A 19,317-nucleotide genomic window follows, 5' to 3' on the forward strand; every position below is an offset into this window, starting at 1 on the left:
CAGGACAAATAACTCAAACAGTCATTCCACACAGGGGAGGGAGGAGGAGTTAAAGAAAACAGGTGTGTGGGGATCAGGAGGGGAAGGAACCTTATCTGCGCCGGTCTGGGAGGAAGTGGCACCTGAGTGGCACCTGGAGGTGGAGGGCTGGCCGGATAGCTGGGGTGGGGACAGAGACAAGTAAGGAAGAGGGTTCAGGCAGAAAGACTGGCAAGTACAAAGGCAAACTGGCAACAAGTTCAGGGAAGGATCAGCGTGTCTGGAGTAAATGGAAGGGGCAAGAGGGGAGAAGGGCTCAGGTGCCACCTCCTCCAGGAAGTCTTCCTCATCCCCGAGCTTCCTCCGCTCTCCTCTAGCTTGTTCCACCGCAGCGCGAATCCCACGGGTCCCGCTCAGGCCTCCTACCCTGCCCGGACCGCGAGTCCGGAGAAGGCAGGGCCAGCTCGGATTCCTCTCTCCGCATCCCCGCGGCGTCCGGCCGGGCGCTGGGCACCCAGCGCGCACTCAGTAAATATTTGTAGAGCGCACTAGAAGGAATGAATGAACCCATTGGGCGCCGCTGGGGGGAGGGCGGGGCCGAGGGCAGGTGGGAGGCCGCGGGCGCGGGAGGGGCCCTTGGAAGCCCGTCCTCCTCCCCCTCCTCCTCCTCCTCCCAGGCCCCAGCGCGTACCACTCTAAGGCTCCTGAGGCGGCCTCTCGTGCGATCAAGGGCGCGCGGGGCTGGGCGAGCGACCTGAGGCCCCCGCTCTGAGCGCCGGAGTTCGGAAGAGGGTGGGTCCCTGCCGCTCAAGAGCGAGAGGAGGCAGAGGAAGGAGCGCCCGCTCGCCAGCCGCCTCGCCGCCTCCCCGGCACTCGCTCTCCCGGCTCCTGGGTTTGCTGGCTGCTCCTCCCACCCGCGCCCGCCTCCTCGCTCGCTCTCTTGCTCGCTTGAGCCGGCTTTCCAGCCCCGCGGTGCGCCCGGGCGAGTGCGGGGCGAGGGGCCCCGGGGCCAGCGCCGAGCCGGGGGCGGGGGTCCAGGCAGAGCGCAGCGGGTCGGGGAGGGGCCATGTCCGGCGCGGGCGCAGCGGGACCCATCTGCAGCAAGTGACCGAGCGGCGTGGACGGCCGCCTGCCCCCGTCTGCCACCTGGGGCGGCGCGGGGCCCCGGTGCCGGGTGCCCGGAGCCCGGGTCGCGCGTAGAGCCGGCGCGATGCACATGCGCTCGCTGCGCGCCGCGGCGCCGCACAGCTTCGTGGCGCTCTGGGCGCCGCTGTTCCTTCTGCGCTCCGCCCTGGCCGACTTCAGCCTGGACAACGAGGTGCACTCGAGCTTTATCCACCGGCGCCTCCGCAGTCAGGAGCGCCGAGAGATGCAGCGCGAGATCCTCTCCATCTTGGGCTTGCCCCATCGCCCGCGCCCCCACCTCCAGGGCAAGCACAACTCGGCGCCCATGTTCATGCTGGACCTGTACAATGCCATGGCGGTGGAGGAGGGCGGCGGGCCCGACGGCCAGGGCTTCTCCTACCCCTACAAGGCCGTCTTCAGTACCCAGGGCCCCCCTCTGGCCAGCCTGCAAGATAGCCACTTCCTCACCGACGCCGACATGGTCATGAGCTTCGTCAACCTCGGTGAGTGGAGGCGGGAGGGAGGGGGTGCGCGTCTGGGTCAGGAGTCGCTTTGGGACAGGGAGGGGGCCGCTTCTTAATCCAGCCCGCCCATCTCTCCACTCTTGGTCGTTAGCGAAACTGCAGCGCTTGGCCAAGGGTCTCCCACCCCCCTGCCTTAGTGAACCCCTAGCCGCGCGCGCCGCAGGTAGGGCGAGCCGTGCTCATCTGGCCTGTGGGAGTTTGGGGGGAGTAAGGACCGGTCTGAAGCCCTCTCTGGGTTAAATCGGTGGCCGCACCTCTGGGGCAGGAGGCGCCGGGCGGGCCGCGGCTCAGTTCAAAGCGCGGGGCTCGGTCATGTGAGCCGTGCCCAGCCGGCTCGGCCCGCGCTACCTGGATTTAAAGGGCCCTGCTCCGCGAAGCTGCCTTCCCGCCCTTTCTGAGCCCCTCTCTGCTCTGCCCGGCCCTGGCATCGCGGGCGTTGCCTCCCATCCCGGCCCTGGCTAGCCCTACCTGTCTCCTCCCGGTGCGCCCGCCATAGCGTGCAGCGCGCCCCGGGCGCCTCGGGGGCCCCTTTCCTGACTGCTGGGCTCCCCCCTCGCTCTCAGCTCTCCTAGCTGGAGCTGGGGGAAGAAACATGGCCATTGCGACCTTTCCATTTTAAATATTTAATGATAGGTCCCGGACCGGCAGAATCCATTTTCAGCGTTTATCACGTGTGGCGCGCAAACCATGGCTTTCGGCTAATGGGTGGCGAGGGATCTCCCAGCAGACGCCGCCGGGATAGGCTAGGGGACCCGGCTTCTGACCAGAGCCCCGACGGCCCCGGGGATCCGAGGCTGGCGCTGCGGGGGTGGGGAGGGGGGCGCGGTGCTCCCCTTCCATCTGTGCACGCACAGTCACCAGGCTTGCTCAAACTAACCCCCGACTGCGCGGTGTAGGGCTGATGATCAAATATTTGGTTTCTGAGATAACACGCCCCGATAGCGCTGTTTCCTGAGCCGCTTTCATTCTACATGTGTAACTTGCTGCGAAAATACGTACGAAGTCAAGACAGCAAACTCACGCCCACCGGCGCTGTGTCAACAGGGAAATAATGGTCCTAAAGCCCCTCGCGGGGCACCCGGGGCATGGATGGAGGGCGGCGGGAAGCGCGGATCAACCTTAGCGCTTCTCGCACTAGATAAGGTCCCTGGAGTTCCCGGGACGCCATTGTCTGTCCTTAATAATAGCCCCAAATCAAATAGTGAAACGAGTTTCAACGAGAGCAAGGGGTGGGAGGTTTAGATGCCAAAATGACTTCAAGAAAGTTTAAATTATACTAGGCAGCTTGTTAGAATGAGGCAACCCCATATGTCCTGATTTAGAACAATCTCCAAGATGTATGAGGTGGAAAAAAGCAAGGTGCAGATCAGTGAGGTTACATACCTGCAGTATATCATCCTTTCCCACTGGGAAAGACACCCTGAACTGGAAATAGATTTCACTGGGGGGCGGGCTGGGGGGCTGCCGTGGGGGGGGGGGGGGCGGTTGCGGCAGGGCAGAACTGGGTTGGGGCCTTAGGGATTGGGAGTTAAGGCCAGATTTTTTCATTGTCTGTACTTCTGTCTGTGTGATTTTTTTGCCCCCCTCAATGTGTATTTGTGACCTATACCAGAAACTAAAGAAAAATCCCAAATATGTACATATAAATACATCAGTTAAAGCAGAGCTCTGTAGCCATCCTGAAGCCAGGGGTTAACCAGGGTCCTTTCTCTGGCTGGGGATTTATGGTATCTTTTCTGTTCTGTTGGGTACCGGCGACTCTTGGTGAAGGCAGCAGGTCCCGATGGTGGCCTTCAGAGCCTGGCTGAGGTCATTCGAAAGGTATTTGTAAGCCCGGGCTTCTGTGGAGGGCTCTGCAAACCCAGTGCTTTAGAAAGGACCCTACTACTTACGGATCAGCAGCCTGGCCAGACCCGGGCTCCCCCCATGCCAGAAAAGGACCGGGTTGCCAACTGGGCACCTCTGGGAAACTTGGGGCAGGGCTGTTTGTTCCCCCATGGCGGTGGGGAGCAAGCTGGAACTTGTTTGGGAAGGCCACAGCTGGGTGGTTTTCCTTCTCTGGCTGTACACGCACCTTTCAACCCGTTAGCCACATTTCTTTCATCTTGAAAGGACAAAGACTGGCTTGTCTGAGCCTCTTAATCAGTCGGGCTGGCTTTGGGCTTTGTGGGACAGTCCTGACTTTCTCAGGTCTTGCTTTCTGGAACATCACTCCAAATTAGATGGCAGAGTGGCTTTTAACAGAGTGCCCTGACCTTGTTTTCTTTCTTTCTCGGCCCCTAAAACTCGAGGTAATTAGTTGGATGAAGACCTGGACCGCAGTTGGGCAAGACGCTTCCTGTAGATGTTTCTATGGTTGCCCTTTAATTTCTGCTCCGTAGCAGCATGGGAACAAACCTCCGATTCCTTCTGTTCTGTGGGGGTTCTGAGATTTTGCTCAGGAGGGGCTGGGGTAGCAGTGGGGTTGGCGGGAGGCATGTAAGAGACCTGCTTGGAAGCTGAGAGAAAACACACGGTTTTTCCTTGGATTGAAGTTCATATTGACCTGTAACATACAAAGTTTTCTAAAGGAGTGTGTTTAATCTCACACTTTACCTAAAAGTGAGAAAATGTCATTTGTTCATATGCAGCTACCTCTTGTTATCATGCAGGGGATCCAAGGGGTCCATTGGGGATTGTCGACAGAGACCTTGAAGGCAGACTGACCTTCTCCACCACCTGATCCTTGCGCCAAAGCCCCCTCCTCCTTCCACCACCCTCTTCTCCCTTACCGCATACCCCTGCTGTCCTGCAGTGCTTGGGGGACTTCAGCCTGAATTCTGAAGGCTTTTGCAGACCTGGTACATTTCTTCTTCCCTCCGTCTGCAGCCAGACTGGTTTTTGTTCCTGCAAGTCATTCTCCTCAGAATTCAAGCTTTTTGCCAGGCTGGAGTGGGATCTAAACTAGAGAGGGAACTAGAGGAGGATTTATGACAAAACCAGGTGCTGAGAATGAGGACCTCAGACCGCACCTTGTGACAAAGACCAGCCTGTACAATAAAGCCCGTGTAACGCTAGCTGAGCTGCCAGACGGAGACTCGCATCTTCCCAGCCTGGGCCTCTTAAGTTCAATGGCGAGATTTGTAAACTGGTTTGGATTAACAAGCCCCCAACTCCTCTGTGTAGACTTAATTTTGGAATTCAAAACAGGCTACCCTCTCTTAAATTGTCCCCAGGCAATGTGAGTTCTGCAAACTGAATCCGGCTATAGCTGCCCCCCCACCCTCTTTCTTTGGAGAAATTCAGCAGCTCTTTCTGGAATCTTCTAAAGAAACCCCTGGCACTGGGGGTGTGCGGTACACGTCTGTCTCTGGTCCAGGTTATGAAGGAAACAAATTTGTTTCATCTTCGAAGTTAAGGTTGAAAAAAAAAAAAAAGGAAGTTGGAAACCTGTCCTTATTGGGCTCAGGGTCTAGAAGTGGCTTTTGTTAATGTAGCTGAGGCACAGGGAGAAGGCCGTTCCGTTTTACTTTTATTTTATACCATCTGGCGATCTTTTTTGTTGACAAGTGTTTGGCATTAAGATCTCTCCTTTTGCCCCTTCAGAACAGGCCCTACCACTGTAGAGTATTAGAAAAAGATTCAGTTACAGTTTAAAAATTTCCTTCAGGGAGTGCTTGCCGAGGGAGCACGGGCTGCAGGCACTCGCAGCTGTAACCTGGCTTGTGTTAAAATTTGGAAAGGGCTGTCCCGCATTCCAGCGCTCAAGCGCCGGCCCTCACTGGTGAGCAGCCAGAGGTTAATATAGATGTCACCCAGCCTTCCCTCCTTCTCTCTTTCTTTCTCTCTTTTCTGCACAGCGCCTTCGCTATAGGAGCGCACCAACAGCTGTGTTTTCAGTAACCCTTTCAACATCACTTCTTTTAAACCTCATTTTCCTGCTTATATAAATCAAAGATCTTCTCCCCCACCCTCCTCCCAAGGATATATGTGACCCAGATTTGAACTTTTTGGATCGTCTTTGTAGTTCCCTTCTGGAATCAGAGCAGGTTAAGGCCAAGCCCTGGATGCCAGCTCGCGTGGCTGTTTGTGGTTTTGATTCCAGAGTGGTTGATTCCAGAGTTGTCACTCGGTTGCGGGGTGGCCCTTGGAGGGGGTGAGAGAGGAGACCTGGAGAAGCAGACGGGGGTTCTCTGCGTGCACAGAGAGAGGAAACAGCTTCTGAGATGCAGCTCCTGTGAGCTCTGGGTCGGGGCCTTCCATCGCGTCGCTGCCTGTCAAGCCTCTGCCGAGATAAACACAGCTGGTCTGCGATCCCTTGACCACCGGCGTGCCTGCGATGTGAGCGAATATCACATGTCCGCTGAACTCAGAGAGAGTGATGACTTCATTCCAGGGAGAGCCTCCTCTAAGTTGATTGATCACCCCTATCGCTTTAATATCATCCCCCCCTCCATTGGGTAAGGTCATATTTGGCCCATTGCGAGAATCAGAGTGTCCTAACACTCTCCCCGTCTCCACCCTTCCCCAGCCTGCCCGTCCATTTTAACCAGCTGGAGATTTTGAATGGAGAGCCCTTTGGACCAGGTGGCTGACCCCGTTCATTTTTGGTGACCACCTCTTCAGACCTTGCTGGGGGCTGTCGGCATGGCTGGTTTGTGGTGGGGGATGCTGGAGTGCTTCGCTTTAATTTGCTCTGGCAGTGTCACTGGGGTTAGGGCACAGGCAGGGATGTGTGGGACCTGTCATGTTATTGTCAGAAGGAATGTGAGGATTAGCCTTTAAAACATGGCGGTGGGAGAACACTGCAGCTGTGTACACTTATTATAGAAGATTTAAGTCCCACTGGTAAAATCAATATATTGAATTGCTTGACCCTCTGCTTTTAATTAGTTTCAATCAAATGCGCCGGTGTCATTTTGCCTCCTCTCGCCTTCCTGGGGTGAGGAAATACCAATATTTACATAGAAACTGTTAATTTGTGGTGCAAAGGAGAATGCATTTAGCTTTGCACACCCAAATTGCTCCGACGATGTGAAGGATACCAGATCAGCGTGGAGGCGAGCGGCGATGTCACCTGGGTGTGGGACCGGCCACATCAGGGATGTTTGCTGCCTGGCTCCAGGATGTGCTCGCAGGTGCCTGGACCCGCAAGCGCAGTGTGTGAAGGTGCGAGTCTTTCAAGAAACTAGCCAAGGCTGACTCCGCAAGCCATACATGCCGCGATTCACCCCTGCCCCCGTCATCTAAAATCTTTTCTCTTAAACATACTTACAGAACTGTGAAGCGGAGCGGCCACTGCCTTCCTGGTTGTTTTGAGTCTGTTCTCCCAGCCTGCTGGGTCCTTTGTACCGGGCAGCTCAAGGCACAGTACTTTATTTATTCCAGAGCTTCAGAGGCTTTTCTTTCCAATTCCTGAAACAGTTTATAGAGGAAGGGGGGTGCTTTCGCTGCAAATGATCCCATGTACAACCACAGCTATTATGTGAACCGTTCGGTATTAGTTGTGTGTTCAGCTGCAGTTGAATTCTGGGTTTTGCAGCAAATGGCATTTGACAAATATTATTTGACAAAAAATGTGACTCGATATTTCTTAATGTGGAACAGATACTTCCCAGTTAACCTTCTGTGGGGAAAAGTTGCCCAAACCCGACGTGAAATGGCAATGTAGATGAATACCAGGGCTGCCTCTGTGTGTTCCCCCCCATCTCCAAAGTGGAGTGTTTATGATTTGGGGGGATATTAGCAGTGCATGAAGCTTGACACTTACTTATGTGGAACTCAGAGTAGCATGTGCGATGCTGTCCTTTCAACATTTGTGTCGGGAGGCATTGCTGGGAGCCGAGAAAAGCCTTAGCTGATCCGAGTGGAGTGGATTGAATTAATGACAACTCTGAGAGCACCAGTTTTAGGGTAATTGCTTTATTGTTTTGGAGCCAGGGTGCTTATAATCTGGTTCCTGTACAAACATGTTTAACGTGTGTTAATGCATTTGCAAACCAGAGCCTCTCAGCACAACCCTGCTTTTCATTAATTGATGTCGGTAGCATGGTACAGTATTTCAAAGAGCTGGCCAAGTATAAACTGTGTTTCCAATTTCCTTCCTTTCCTGTGTTTGGAATGCCAATGTTAATTTGTTCCCATGCAGGAGCAGGGGCTGCCAACTGCGGCTTTCTATAAAGGGCTTCACGGTGAAGGCTTCCAGCCCTCACTGATGCTTGGGGCTGCCTGGCCAAGTTTCCTGACACTTTGCAGCTAATTCTGGGTGATATATGGAGTGGGGGGTTGGGGGGCTTCACTGCCGTGTAGCGGAAGTTCCCGGTGACAGCAGAGGGTGTGACTTGGCGAGAGAGAACAGCACGACATCCACACTGATTCTCTTTAGACACAGCTTAAACCCCTGTGTCTGTTTCCACTATGGTTGCATTTTAGCTGTGTGACCTTGAGCGAGTTACTTAATGTCTCTGAGTTTGTTTCTTCATTTTAGAAAGCTGGATAGGCATCTCCTCCACAGACCCTCATAAAGACAAAATCAAATCTCGTGTGGGTAGAGTCTGGTACACAGTAGGTGCACAATAAATGGTGAACCTTGTTTCTGTTTTGGTGGCCAGCTCAACATCCACGTTGGTATAATAGTCCAAATTTCAGTTTTTAAGTACTTGATCTTAAAATACCAAGATTAAGCCACCCATGTTGTTTTAGAGATATGAGGAAAATGGCCCTAAAGATGTACATCTTTGTGTATCTATATACCCCTCACACATTCATTTTCTTCTTTAGAGATCAGTGAAATTGGAGCACACCAAACTTATCTGAGGATAGGTAGAGTCTAATGCTGGGGCTTCCCAGATGGCTCCTGCCAGTGCAAGAGACCCTGGTTTGATCCCTGGATTGGAAAGATCCCCTGGAGAAGGAAATGACAACTCACTCCAGTATTCTTGCCTATGAAATCCCATGGACAGAGGAACCTGGCGGGCTACAGTCTATGAGGTCACAAAGAGCCAGACACGACTGACTGAGCACACACACAGAGCCTAATGCTGACTTGCTCTAGATTTTAGCATTGATAGCTATTTAAAAATTTTCCTCCTAGGGCACCTGAAACTTGATTGAGGGCTGCACAGGAACTGTCTGTACTGTCCTCACAACATTGCTGTAAATCGAAAATTATTCCAAAATAAAAACTTTTTTATTTCAAAAACTCACATTACTGTCATATTTCTTCCCATCCCTTCCTGGAAAGCGGTCAAAGTACAAATTGTCTTTTCCTTCGAGGGAGTGACAAGCCGAAAGCATTCATTAACAGACCGGTGCAACTTCCCTACTTTTTATGGGAGCAGGTGCAAAGCTGCCCCCACCCCATTCCCCCACCTAGGGTTGGGATAACAAATCCCCAAGTGGATTCAGTGTGTTTGGAAGCCTCTGGAGATCAGTGGACAGAAGAGGTCTCCAGGGCCTGAGATGAAGGGTGGGCTTCCTCACCCAAGTTTTCCCATAAATTCTCTTCAGCTCTTTCCACACCATTTGAAAACTCTTGACTTAGCGAGTATTAAGGTTTCCCACATCTTTGAGGTCACGTGTTATTCTTTCACTTCTTTATCTCCCCAGAGTAGCTTTCAAGTTTCAATCTTCTGTTGTCTGGCTTAATTAAATTTGGCTGTGAATAAAAACTTGCAGTGTTTCCAAAATTGCGGACTTGCATGTTTTTAAACATTGAAGTTAGGCCTGTACCATCTTGTAATGCCAGCCTCTCTCCTGCTTTCACGTAGTTTGGGAAAAAAAAGAACCCAAGCACTTGGCATGGCCGTCCACCTAGAATGGTCCCTGTGCTTGTCTGCCCAGTAGTTTAACCACACACTCAAAGGCAGGCAGGTTATCTGTGGTTTCGATGACTTGTGTTCTGGCCTTCGATAAAGGACTCTCCTCTTGACTGTTTTCTCAGGCATTCTTCCTAGCCTGCTCTTGCCTTGCCCTGCAGAATTCTCATGGCGCAGAAAGTGTTCAGACATCGGCAGTTTGTGTGCATGAAAGATGTAGAGCTGTTCTAAGGCAGTGTCTTCTGAGTGTGTGTGTGTGTTTTAATATTTATTTATTTGGCTGCGCTGGGTCTTAGTGCAGCATGTGTGATCTAATTCCCTGACTAGGGATCAAACCCAGGCCCCCTGCAATGCAAGTACAGAGTCTTAGTCACTGGACCACCAGGAAAGACCCCTGAGTGTTTTTTAATACTGAATCCCTACTAACAGATCTTTGAGTACACACCCAAAGTAGAAATAGATCATATAATTACTCCTGTTTTAGGGTGGTTTGTACTTTATAAAACAAAGACTAAAAGAGAAATCTAAGTAGGAGGCACTAAAGATAAAGAAATACAAAATTCTGATGTTCACTAATACACATTTTAACTAATGCATCATTAGTAATTAGTGCAAAGATTGCAAGTTTAATTCATTAGCAAGACAAATGTAATTTTTGCTACCAACTAAAATTTTCAACGTGATGGAGTTTGGTCTTTCAAAACTCGCAGTTCAGCAGTTTGGAGGCAGCGAGCTAAAGGTCTGGTCCTAAATTTTGATTATTTTGATCCTTTGTCTAGTCGGCATCAAGAGTTCACAAAGAACCCCACGAATCTTGGTAGCTTGAAACCACAGAGCCTTGTTGGTTCTCTTGTTATGGGTGTGTTGTGGGTTGGCAGGGTGCTCTGCACATCAGCTGGGAGGGAGGATTCTCAGGACTCCAGGCTGATAGAGCTGCCACCCTCTTGAATGCCACCCTCTTGAATGTCACCAGTTACAGTACCAAAGGGAAAGACAGCATGGCTTGTCCATGGGCTTTTCATCATTCCAGATGGAAGCAACATGGATGCTTCTGCCTACATTTCATTGGTCAGAGCCTGTCACATGGCCAGACCTGACCCAAAGTGGCAGGAGATGACAGTCCCACCCCAAGCTTGGAAAGAGAGAACTGGGAAATGGCACTCATGATGAGCACACTGTTGTAAGCGAAGGTGCTCTCACCAGATGAAATTATGGGACCGGAGCAGGTAAAATGTTGGCTGCCTTACTGAAACAAGGTCTGTATTTTTCAATCTCATCCACCAGTTATGCAGAGATTTTTTGAATCCACATCTTCCCTGACATCTCTCAGTTCTTGAAACTTAGTTGAGATTATGCTATTTCCCGCCCCGTGTCCCACTGGATCCCTCTTACCTACCCTAAATCCTTGCACCCCGTTTTGGAGAACAGTGTTTCTGGAAGCGTCCTGATCACTGAAGTATTCACGTGGTTGGACAAGAATAACCACTTCTCTCCCTTCTCTTGTAAAATGACTCGCCTCTTTAGGACCTGTCTTTCAGCAAAAGCACGCTTCAGCTGCCCTTGGGTTCACTAGCCAGAGAATCAAGGAGCCTGACTCTCGTCTTGGCTCAAGAGGTTCTTGCCCTCCTGGCTGGTATTTGTCCGGGCTGTGCAGGTGACTGCCTTGTCATGAAGTCCGGCTTTTCCTTCAGAGGCACCTCCTTGTCCAGGCAGGGTCTCCAGACAGGGTCTTGCAAAGCTGAATCTAGAAACTAAATTTCAGAGACTCCTTCATTATCTAAATGCATCGCTGAAATAAATCATAGTGATAACATGGGAGGGTTGAGATCTTTCTGTAGCGCTAATGGATTTATAACAGCCTCCCTTATCAGGTTCCACTCTCTCTGGTTCTGCATAGCAAGTCGTATCAATCCCATTTTAAGGAGGAAGAGGCTAAAGGGCCCCGAATTTACAGAGCTCATAAGTGGTGAGGTTGGCCTTTGAATCCAGCTCTTGCTGAATGTAAACCCATTCACGCTTTCCTCCGGGGGCCCAGTGGAGGTGTGTGAAGGGCGGAGATGGAGCACAAAGGCAGTGGTGATGAGACCACCAGAACAGCCTCCCAGCCCTTGACCTTGACTTTGTGGTTCTGTGCTCTGAAGAGGAAGATAAAGATAAGCAACTCACACCTTCCCCTTCATTCTCCACCCTGCTGTGGAAACTCCCCTCTGTTCCATCTCTGTGCATTAAGAATTATTGACAGGGTCAAGGGCCCTGAGTGCCTATGTACCGGGGTTCCTATGTGTACCCCACCCCCCATTGATGAGAAAATTCCAGAGGCAGCTAGGGACCGATATTTTAATAGCAATACCTCAAGACACTGTATGGAAAGGAGGAGGTAGTTTTTACCACATGTATGGAAATAAATATTGCATACTGATTGTAATAGCATCAAATCACCATCAGTCTAAATGTCCATGAGCGGCAGATTGGAGAAATAAATTTGTGATAAATTTATTTATACATGTGTAATGAAACAGAAGGGAAATGCAAGAACTCCTTATTTTATGTATCAACTTAGACTCAAAACAGAGTGTCAAGAGAGAGAAGGCCAGTTGTATAGGAGGATGTTTAGGGTGTAAGCATTCCTCATGGTGTCACAATGGACACACACAAGATCACTGGATAATACTGTCTATAGTTGTTGGGCAAATGCATATATGGTAACATGGAAACACAGCCACAGAACTCACACCAGCCGCCTTTAGGGAGACAGGAAAGGGATGGGATTGGGGAGAAATTTTAAATAAACTTCAACTGTTTTGGTTGTTTCCTTTATGTTAGTAATAAGACTGGACTCCCCCTACCAAAAAAAGAAAAGTAATATTGGATTTCCCTGGTGTCCAGTGGTAGCCAATGCAGGGGACAGGGGACACAGGTTCAATCCCTGGTCTGGGAAGATTCTACATGCTGCGGGGCAATTAAGCCTGTGCCCCACAACTGCTGAGCCAGTGCTCTAGGGCCCGCGTGCCACAACTATTGGGCCCACAAGCCACAACTCTGCCTTCACACTGTAGCGCCTGTGCTCTGCAACAGGAGAAGCTGACACTATGAGAAGTCCATACACCTCAGCTAGAGAGTAGCCCCTGCTCTCCACAACTAGAGAAAGACTGTGCCCAGCCACAAAGACCCAATGTGGCCAGAAATAAGTAAATAAATAATTTTTAGAAGCAACTTTTTTTAAAAAAGTGTTTTAATAATAAGAAACCATCAGGAAGTGCAGTGTGGTATTCTGGATTGGATCTTGGAACAGAACAAGGACAATAAGGGAAAAACTGATGCAATCTGAAAAAAATTGGGAGTCTAGTTAATAGTAATCCATCCATGTTAAATTCTTGGGTTTGACAAGTGTCTCACAGTTATGGAAGATGTGAATCTTGAGGGAAGCTGATTGAGTATGCACGAGAACTTTATACTGTCTTTGCAACTTTTCTATAAGTCTAAAGTTTTTCTAAAACAAGAAGTTTACAGGGGAGAAAAGGAAGCAACCATGATATTGACTCCTGCTAATTCTTGGTTGTTTGAAGGCAGGAGAAGAAGGGGGCAACAGAGGATGAGATGGTTGGATGGCATCACAGACTCAGTGGACATGAGTTTGAGGAAACTCTGGGAGAAAGTGGAATTTCGGGAAAGGACAGGGAAGCCTGGTGTGCTGCAGTCCATGGGGTTGCAAAGAGTTGGAGACAGCTTAGTGACTGAACAGCAAGTTTTAGTTGTGGGTACCTAGATATTAGTTATGTTTTCCTCTGTATTCAGGGCTTCCTTGGTGGTTCAGACGGTAAAGAATCTGCCTGCAATACAGGAGACATGGGTTTGATCCATGGATCAGGAAAATCCCCTGGAGAAGGGGATACCAGCAACCCACTCCAGTATTCTCACCTGGAGAATTCCATGGACAGAGGAACTTGGCGGGCTACAACCCATGGTTTCGCAAAGAGTCAGACACAACTTAGTGACTAAACCACCACCACCCTCTGCATTCTTCTCTGTGATTACATTTCTCCAAGCCCCAGTGAACCAGAAACCTCTCCCACTGGATACAGAAGAGTCCTCGCTGGAAGCTCAGCCCTGAGGTGGCTCTTGGTGGTGTGGACCCAGGGAGCTGTCTTAGAGTGTGCTCAGGATATCACGCCCCGAAGACCAACAACTCATCAATCCACAGAACCATTAACCCCACGGGGCCTCAGCCAGCAAATGAAAGCCTCACGTGGCAGTGTCCTGAGACCTCTAAAACTCTCTCTGCCTCCCTTCGAGAGATGCCTTGTGTAAAGCAGTCCTCTGTTTATAAGCAAGAAAGGGGGTGGGAGGGTGGGTCATATCAGGTCTTTCAATGCTCTTCTTGGTCCTGAACTTTGTGAAATGCACCCCCCGCAACCCCCTGCCCTCCCCCCACATCTTCCCCTTCTCAGGTTCCTTTTTCTCACTGACTTGACCTAACATTTGACGAGGGAGAAGCCCTTAAAAATGGCAGTAGGGGCCTCAGAACCTTCCAGGGCTAGTAAATGTTTATAGGGTGGAGGCACTGGTTGGTCATTTCCTTTAGGAGGAAACAATAAATGAAGCTACTTGCCTTATACCTACTTACCCCAGAGCTCTTAATTGTCTTAATATACTGGTGGGGGGATGGGGAAAGGGGATCCAGAAATCTCTGGGTCTCATGTGCCTCAAACACCCTAGGAACTTGAAAGCGGCCTTTTCAGGTAGCTTTAGAGCCGAGTTTCCAGCCTCGGCACTGCTGGCGTTTTCAGCTCACTCTTCTTTGTTGGGGGGAGGGCGTCCTGTGTGCTGTAGTAGAATATTGAGAAGCATCGCTGAGCCCTACACGCAAGCTGCCAGAAGTTGTGACAACCAGCACGTTTCCAAACATCTTGCAGAGGCGCCCTGCGGGGAATGGCCCCCAATTGAGAACCACTGGTTTAGGCTTGATGTCGTTGGTTTAGTCGCTAAGTCGTGTCCGACTCTTTTGCGACCCTCTGGACTGTAGCCCACCAGGATCCTCTGTCCTTGGGATTTCCCAAGCAAGAATACTGGAGTGGGTTGCCATTTCCTCCTCCAGGAGATCTTCCTGACCCAGGGATCGAACCTGTGTCTCCTGCATTGGCAGACGTATTATTTACCACTGAAGCAACCAGGGAAGCCCTGGTTTAGGGTACCTTTCCTCAAACTTGGAAATTGGCTTGGGAACTTTTGCTTCAAACCTATCTGCCCGTGGCGATGAGTTAGGGCAGGACTGATGGATCATTTTCCAGTTGAAAGGAAGACAGATTGCAATCAAAATGTGAGCCCTGTTCTGGGATCCCAGCTCTGCCTGGATTTGAAACACCCTGGAGACGAAAAGAGGTCAGATCTTTAAAGTCTCCCGGGAGCCAAAATATTTTTACAGCACCTTCTGCCCAGTGATACTAAAAAATGATTGAACACACACTTAAAACTGGTCTCTCTTTGTTTCCTTTCCCCAACTTTGCTCCGGAGGAAATAGGGCAAAACTCTGTCTCTTGCGGCTTCCCTGGTGGCTCAGATGGGTAAGGAATCTGCCTTACCATCTGGCTTACCAGTACCGGAGACCTGGGTTCGATCCCTGGGTTGGGAAGATCCCTTGCAGGAGGGCATGGCAACCCACACCAGTATTCTTGCCTGGATAATCCCATGGACAGAGGAGCATGGCAGACTACAGTCCATGGGGTCGCAAAGAGTCAGACATGACTGAGTGACTTTCACTATTCATTACTCTCTCCCTTACCCTGTTTCCCTCCAGCAGGTAACTTGCCAGGGGCAAGGGGGTGCCGGGAGCACAGAAGCTGCAGTTTCTATTTCTCAAGGCAGCGCAGAGCTGCAGTAAATAAAGTGGGGAGACCCGCTAATTTTTGTGCAGCCTGTGAGCAAAAATGACTTGCTCATTTTTTTAAAAAAGAGTGGTAAAAGAAGAATATTCCATGATGTGGAAATGAGATGAAATTCAGGCTCCAGTATCTATAAAGCTTAATTGGGACTCGTTTTGTTTGCATCTTGTCTGTGGCTGTTTTCATACTCCATCCACCGAGTTGAGTGGTTGCTACAGAGACGGCACAGTCTCCAAAGCTTAGAATATTTTTTACCTGGCCCGTTATAGAAGTTTACTGACTCCTGCTTTAGAACATCAATAACCCTCTTCCTGGGGAAAGGTAACTAGTGAAAAAGGAAAAACCCTGAGTTTTATCTGCCTCCTTCGTTTTCTGTGACATCCAGTGACGCACAGATACCCTTTCTCTTCCAGGATGTTGGAGGGGCTCCTCCGAGTTTGAACAAACTCTTAGTTAAACAGATTGCTCCTTTGAACACTTTCTGGCATCTCTCATGTGGGGCGTGCATGCATACATGCTAAGTCTCTTCAGTTGTGTCCAGCTCTTTGCAACCCTATGAACTGTAGCCCGCCAGGCTCCGCTGTCCATGGGATTCTCCAGGCAAGAATACTGGAGTGGGCTGCCATGCCCTCCTCCAGGGGGATCTTCCTGACCAAGGAATTGAACCCTTGTCTCTTACATCTCCTGTGTTGGCAGGCAGGTTCTTTACTAATGGTGCCACCTGGGAAGCCCCTCGTGTGGGGCGGGCATCATGAATTCCCATCAAGGAGATCAAGTAGACTGCACAGCTTTTCCTAAATTTGCTTCATTCCAGCAGCCCCCTCCCTGTCCTCTTTTTTTTTTTTTTAATCTCCTAAAACATCTCAGGTGGTAGCTAAGACTAGCTCTGGGGTCGGACACAAGTTAAATCCCACCTCTGCTACTTGTTAGCTCTGTGACCTTGGGCAGGTTATTAGACTCTAGGTCCCCATTTCCTCCTCTGGTTTCATGTTGGCACCTGCCTCCCGGGCTGCTCGGAGGATCTGTCCCCTCCAAGGTGCAGGGGTGGGGGCGGTGGAGAGCTGAGCACAGTGCCCACAGGGCAGCAGGTGCCCCATATGTAACATTAGCAGCTGGTAGCGATGCTGTTACTTGCCCGGCCAAAACTTGGACCGCTCTGGAGCTGGCCGGCCTGTGCAGGTCCTCCTGCTCCCCTGCCTGGCATGTGGGGCGGTGGGATGCACTGCCGCCTTCTTCTGGGGGTGGGAGCTGCATAGACACGTATCCCACCTGCTGAGCGCTGTGGGATCCGGGGTCAGGTGGTCCTCCCTTGCCTGGATGCCCTGTGAAGTGCAAAGCTGGTCTCTGTTGACTGAGCATGAGGCAAACCAGGAATCTGGCCTTCTTATTACGGATCCTGTTATACTAGAAAGTTGCCTCTTGCTGATGGTAATCTGTGTTTATCGATGCGGAGTTTGAAGGAAACACCCGATGGTCAGGATTAGCTTTTGGTAAGCCCTCCGGCTTAGGACACAAACACGACTATGGACAGGCCTATTTTTAAAAATGAATAATAAGGCTTTTATGGTAAAATTATACCTTTTTTTCTGAACTTTATGTCGGACTTAGTGGCATTTCCTGTGTGTGTGCTAAGTTGCTTTAGTTGTGTTTGACTCTCTGCGACCCCATGGACTGTAGCCCGCCAGGCTCCTTTGTCCATGGAATTCTCCAGGCAGGAATACTGGAGTGGGTTGCCATGCTCTCCTCCAGGGGATCTTCCTGACCCAGTGATCAAACCCGCATCTCTTATGCCTCCTACATTGGCAGGTGAGTTCTTCCCACTAGCTCCACCTGGGAAGCCCAGCATTTCCTTGTCTCACCTCATTTTTTGAGGTGATTGACATTTCTCCACCTGAAGTGAGGACCTACCCATATACCGGTCACTCATCAAATAGCACGATTTCCACATTTATTCTTATGTGTGAGGAAATTGAGGCTTGGGGGTGACAAGTTACTTGCCCAGCTTTGGGGACAGCAGGCCTGCCTGGCTTGGAGTCCCAGGTAAAGGTGTGTGACCTCATGCGAGTGACTGAAGCACTCAGGTGCTCCGGGCCCCAGCTTCTGTCTTAGTTGCCTTGGGCTCCCAGAACAGAACAGCACTGCCTGGGGAGCCGAAGCATCACATACTTATTTCTCACAGGTTTGGAGGTCCAAGATCAGGGTGCCTGCTTGGCTGGGTTCTGTTCTGTCTCTGGCTTGTAGACGGCTGCCCTCTGGCTGTGTCCTCCCAAGATGGAGAGAGAGCTCAGGCCTCTTCCTTTTTCTATACGGGCTATTGTGAGGATCTGGGAAGAGAGCTGAGCATGGTGCCCACAGGGCAGCAGGGGCCCCACATGTAACATTAGCGGCTGGTAGCGATGCTGTCACTGGCCTTTCTTCCCAGCCCTTCATGACCTCAGCTAAACCTCATCATGGCCCAAAGACCCCACCTCCTAATACTCTTCTGTTGAAGGTTGGGGTTCCACATATGAATTTAGGGGGGGCCTAGGGCTTCCCATATGGTGCTAGTGGTAAAGAATCTTGCTGCCAATGCAGGAGACGCAGGAGACCCGGGTTCAATCCCTGGGTTGGGAAGATCCCCTGGAGGAGGAAACAGCAACCCACTCCAGGATTCTTGCCTGGAAGATTCCATGGACAGAGGAGCCCTGGCAGGCTATAGTCCATGGGATCGAAAAGAGTCAGACACAACTGAACATGCATACATGCACGCCAATTTAGTTCATAGTAGTTTCTCTCTTACGTGGGTGGCTTAGGGCCCAGGGCAGCAGGGATTAAATGGGATGAAGGCAATGATCTCTCAGTAAATGGGGGCTGGTCCTGGGACTGCCTTTGGAGCCCAGACTGGCTGCAGAGTGTCTTCATGGTCTTTCTGTGATGGCCTGATGTCTTGATTGGTCCTCATTGTGGATGCCTGTCAGTTCCTCTCCAGGTCCAACTTAGTCCTTACATTGAAGACTCTGCATTTTCCTAAGTGGGCTTCCCTGGTCGCTCTGTAATAAAGAATCCGCCTGCCAGTGCAAGAGATGTGGGTTCAATCCCTAGGTCGGGAAGATCCCCTAGAGGAGGAAATGGCAACCCATTCCAGTATTCTTACTTGAAAAATCCCATGGACTTAAGAGCCTGGTGGGCTACAATCCATGGGATCCCAAAGAGTTGGACAGGACTGAGCAACTGAGTACATTCACCTAAGTAGTTTCACATTTGAAAAACTATATTTATATTATTTATTCATCTCCCATTATAGATTTTGTCAAGGCCTAGACATTTTGAAAGTGTGATGCTGCATTTGCCCTTTTGTAGGGGCTAGGCTGAAGGTAGTGGGTCAGATAGAAAATGGGCAGAATGAAAATTACCCTTGGAATTCCTTAGGAAGATGCCACTTTGGAGATGGACACAGTCTGTATGTTAAGTCCCTACTGCTGGGTTTTCTTCCAGCATTGGGATAGATTGTGCATTGGGATAGATTGTGCTTCTTCCATGGCACATGAGATGACATAAGTAGCTTTAGTGTGGTAAACACTAGCACCACTAGCCCCGCTTTCATGAATAGGAAGTACTGCAAGATATATGCCTCCCAAAGGCTACTCCTTGCTTCTGTGGACAGGAATGATGTCTCCTTTAGGACTTGTTCTAAGTTACCATACACCTGCCTAACAGTGGCTTCCACTTTAAAAGCATATCAATATCTCCCCTAACAACAAGTCTTCAGTGACATGATTCCAAGTTTGGGGTAGCAGCTCAGTGATATCATCCAGGAATCCGTGAACTTTCCTCCTTGCCTTCACCATCCTCAGATACCTTATGGCTATTACCTCATAGTTACAAGATGGCTGCTGCAGCCCCAGACATCACATCTTCATCTACTCCCACATGCAAGGCAAGAGAAAGGGGGAGGGCCCAAAGAGCCCTCCTTGCTTGCCTGTCTCCTGGCTTTCCCTAGAAGACGCCTCTGTAAGTCCCCTGGCACAAACTGGT

The 19,317-nt window shown here is 50.5% G+C and overlaps 1 protein-coding gene across 1 annotated transcript in view; it reads left to right on the forward strand.

The window, feature by feature from the left end:
- Positions 1-695: 695 nt before the first annotated feature.
- Positions 696-19,317, forward strand: part of BMP7 (bone morphogenetic protein 7) — an 85,564-nt gene continuing 66,942 nt past the window's right edge. Inside the window, exon 1 of the mRNA XM_043884643.1 lies at positions 696-1,607. Within this exon, the coding sequence (XP_043740578.1) occupies positions 1,190-1,607 (418 nt within the window). The 5' untranslated portion in view covers positions 696-1,189. The remainder of the gene's footprint in view (positions 1,608-19,317) is intronic.

This window comes from Cervus elaphus, chromosome 23 (assembly GCF_910594005.1).
Source record: "Cervus elaphus chromosome 23, mCerEla1.1, whole genome shotgun sequence".
In the NCBI taxonomy this organism is placed as follows: domain Eukaryota; kingdom Metazoa; phylum Chordata; class Mammalia; order Artiodactyla; family Cervidae; genus Cervus; species Cervus elaphus.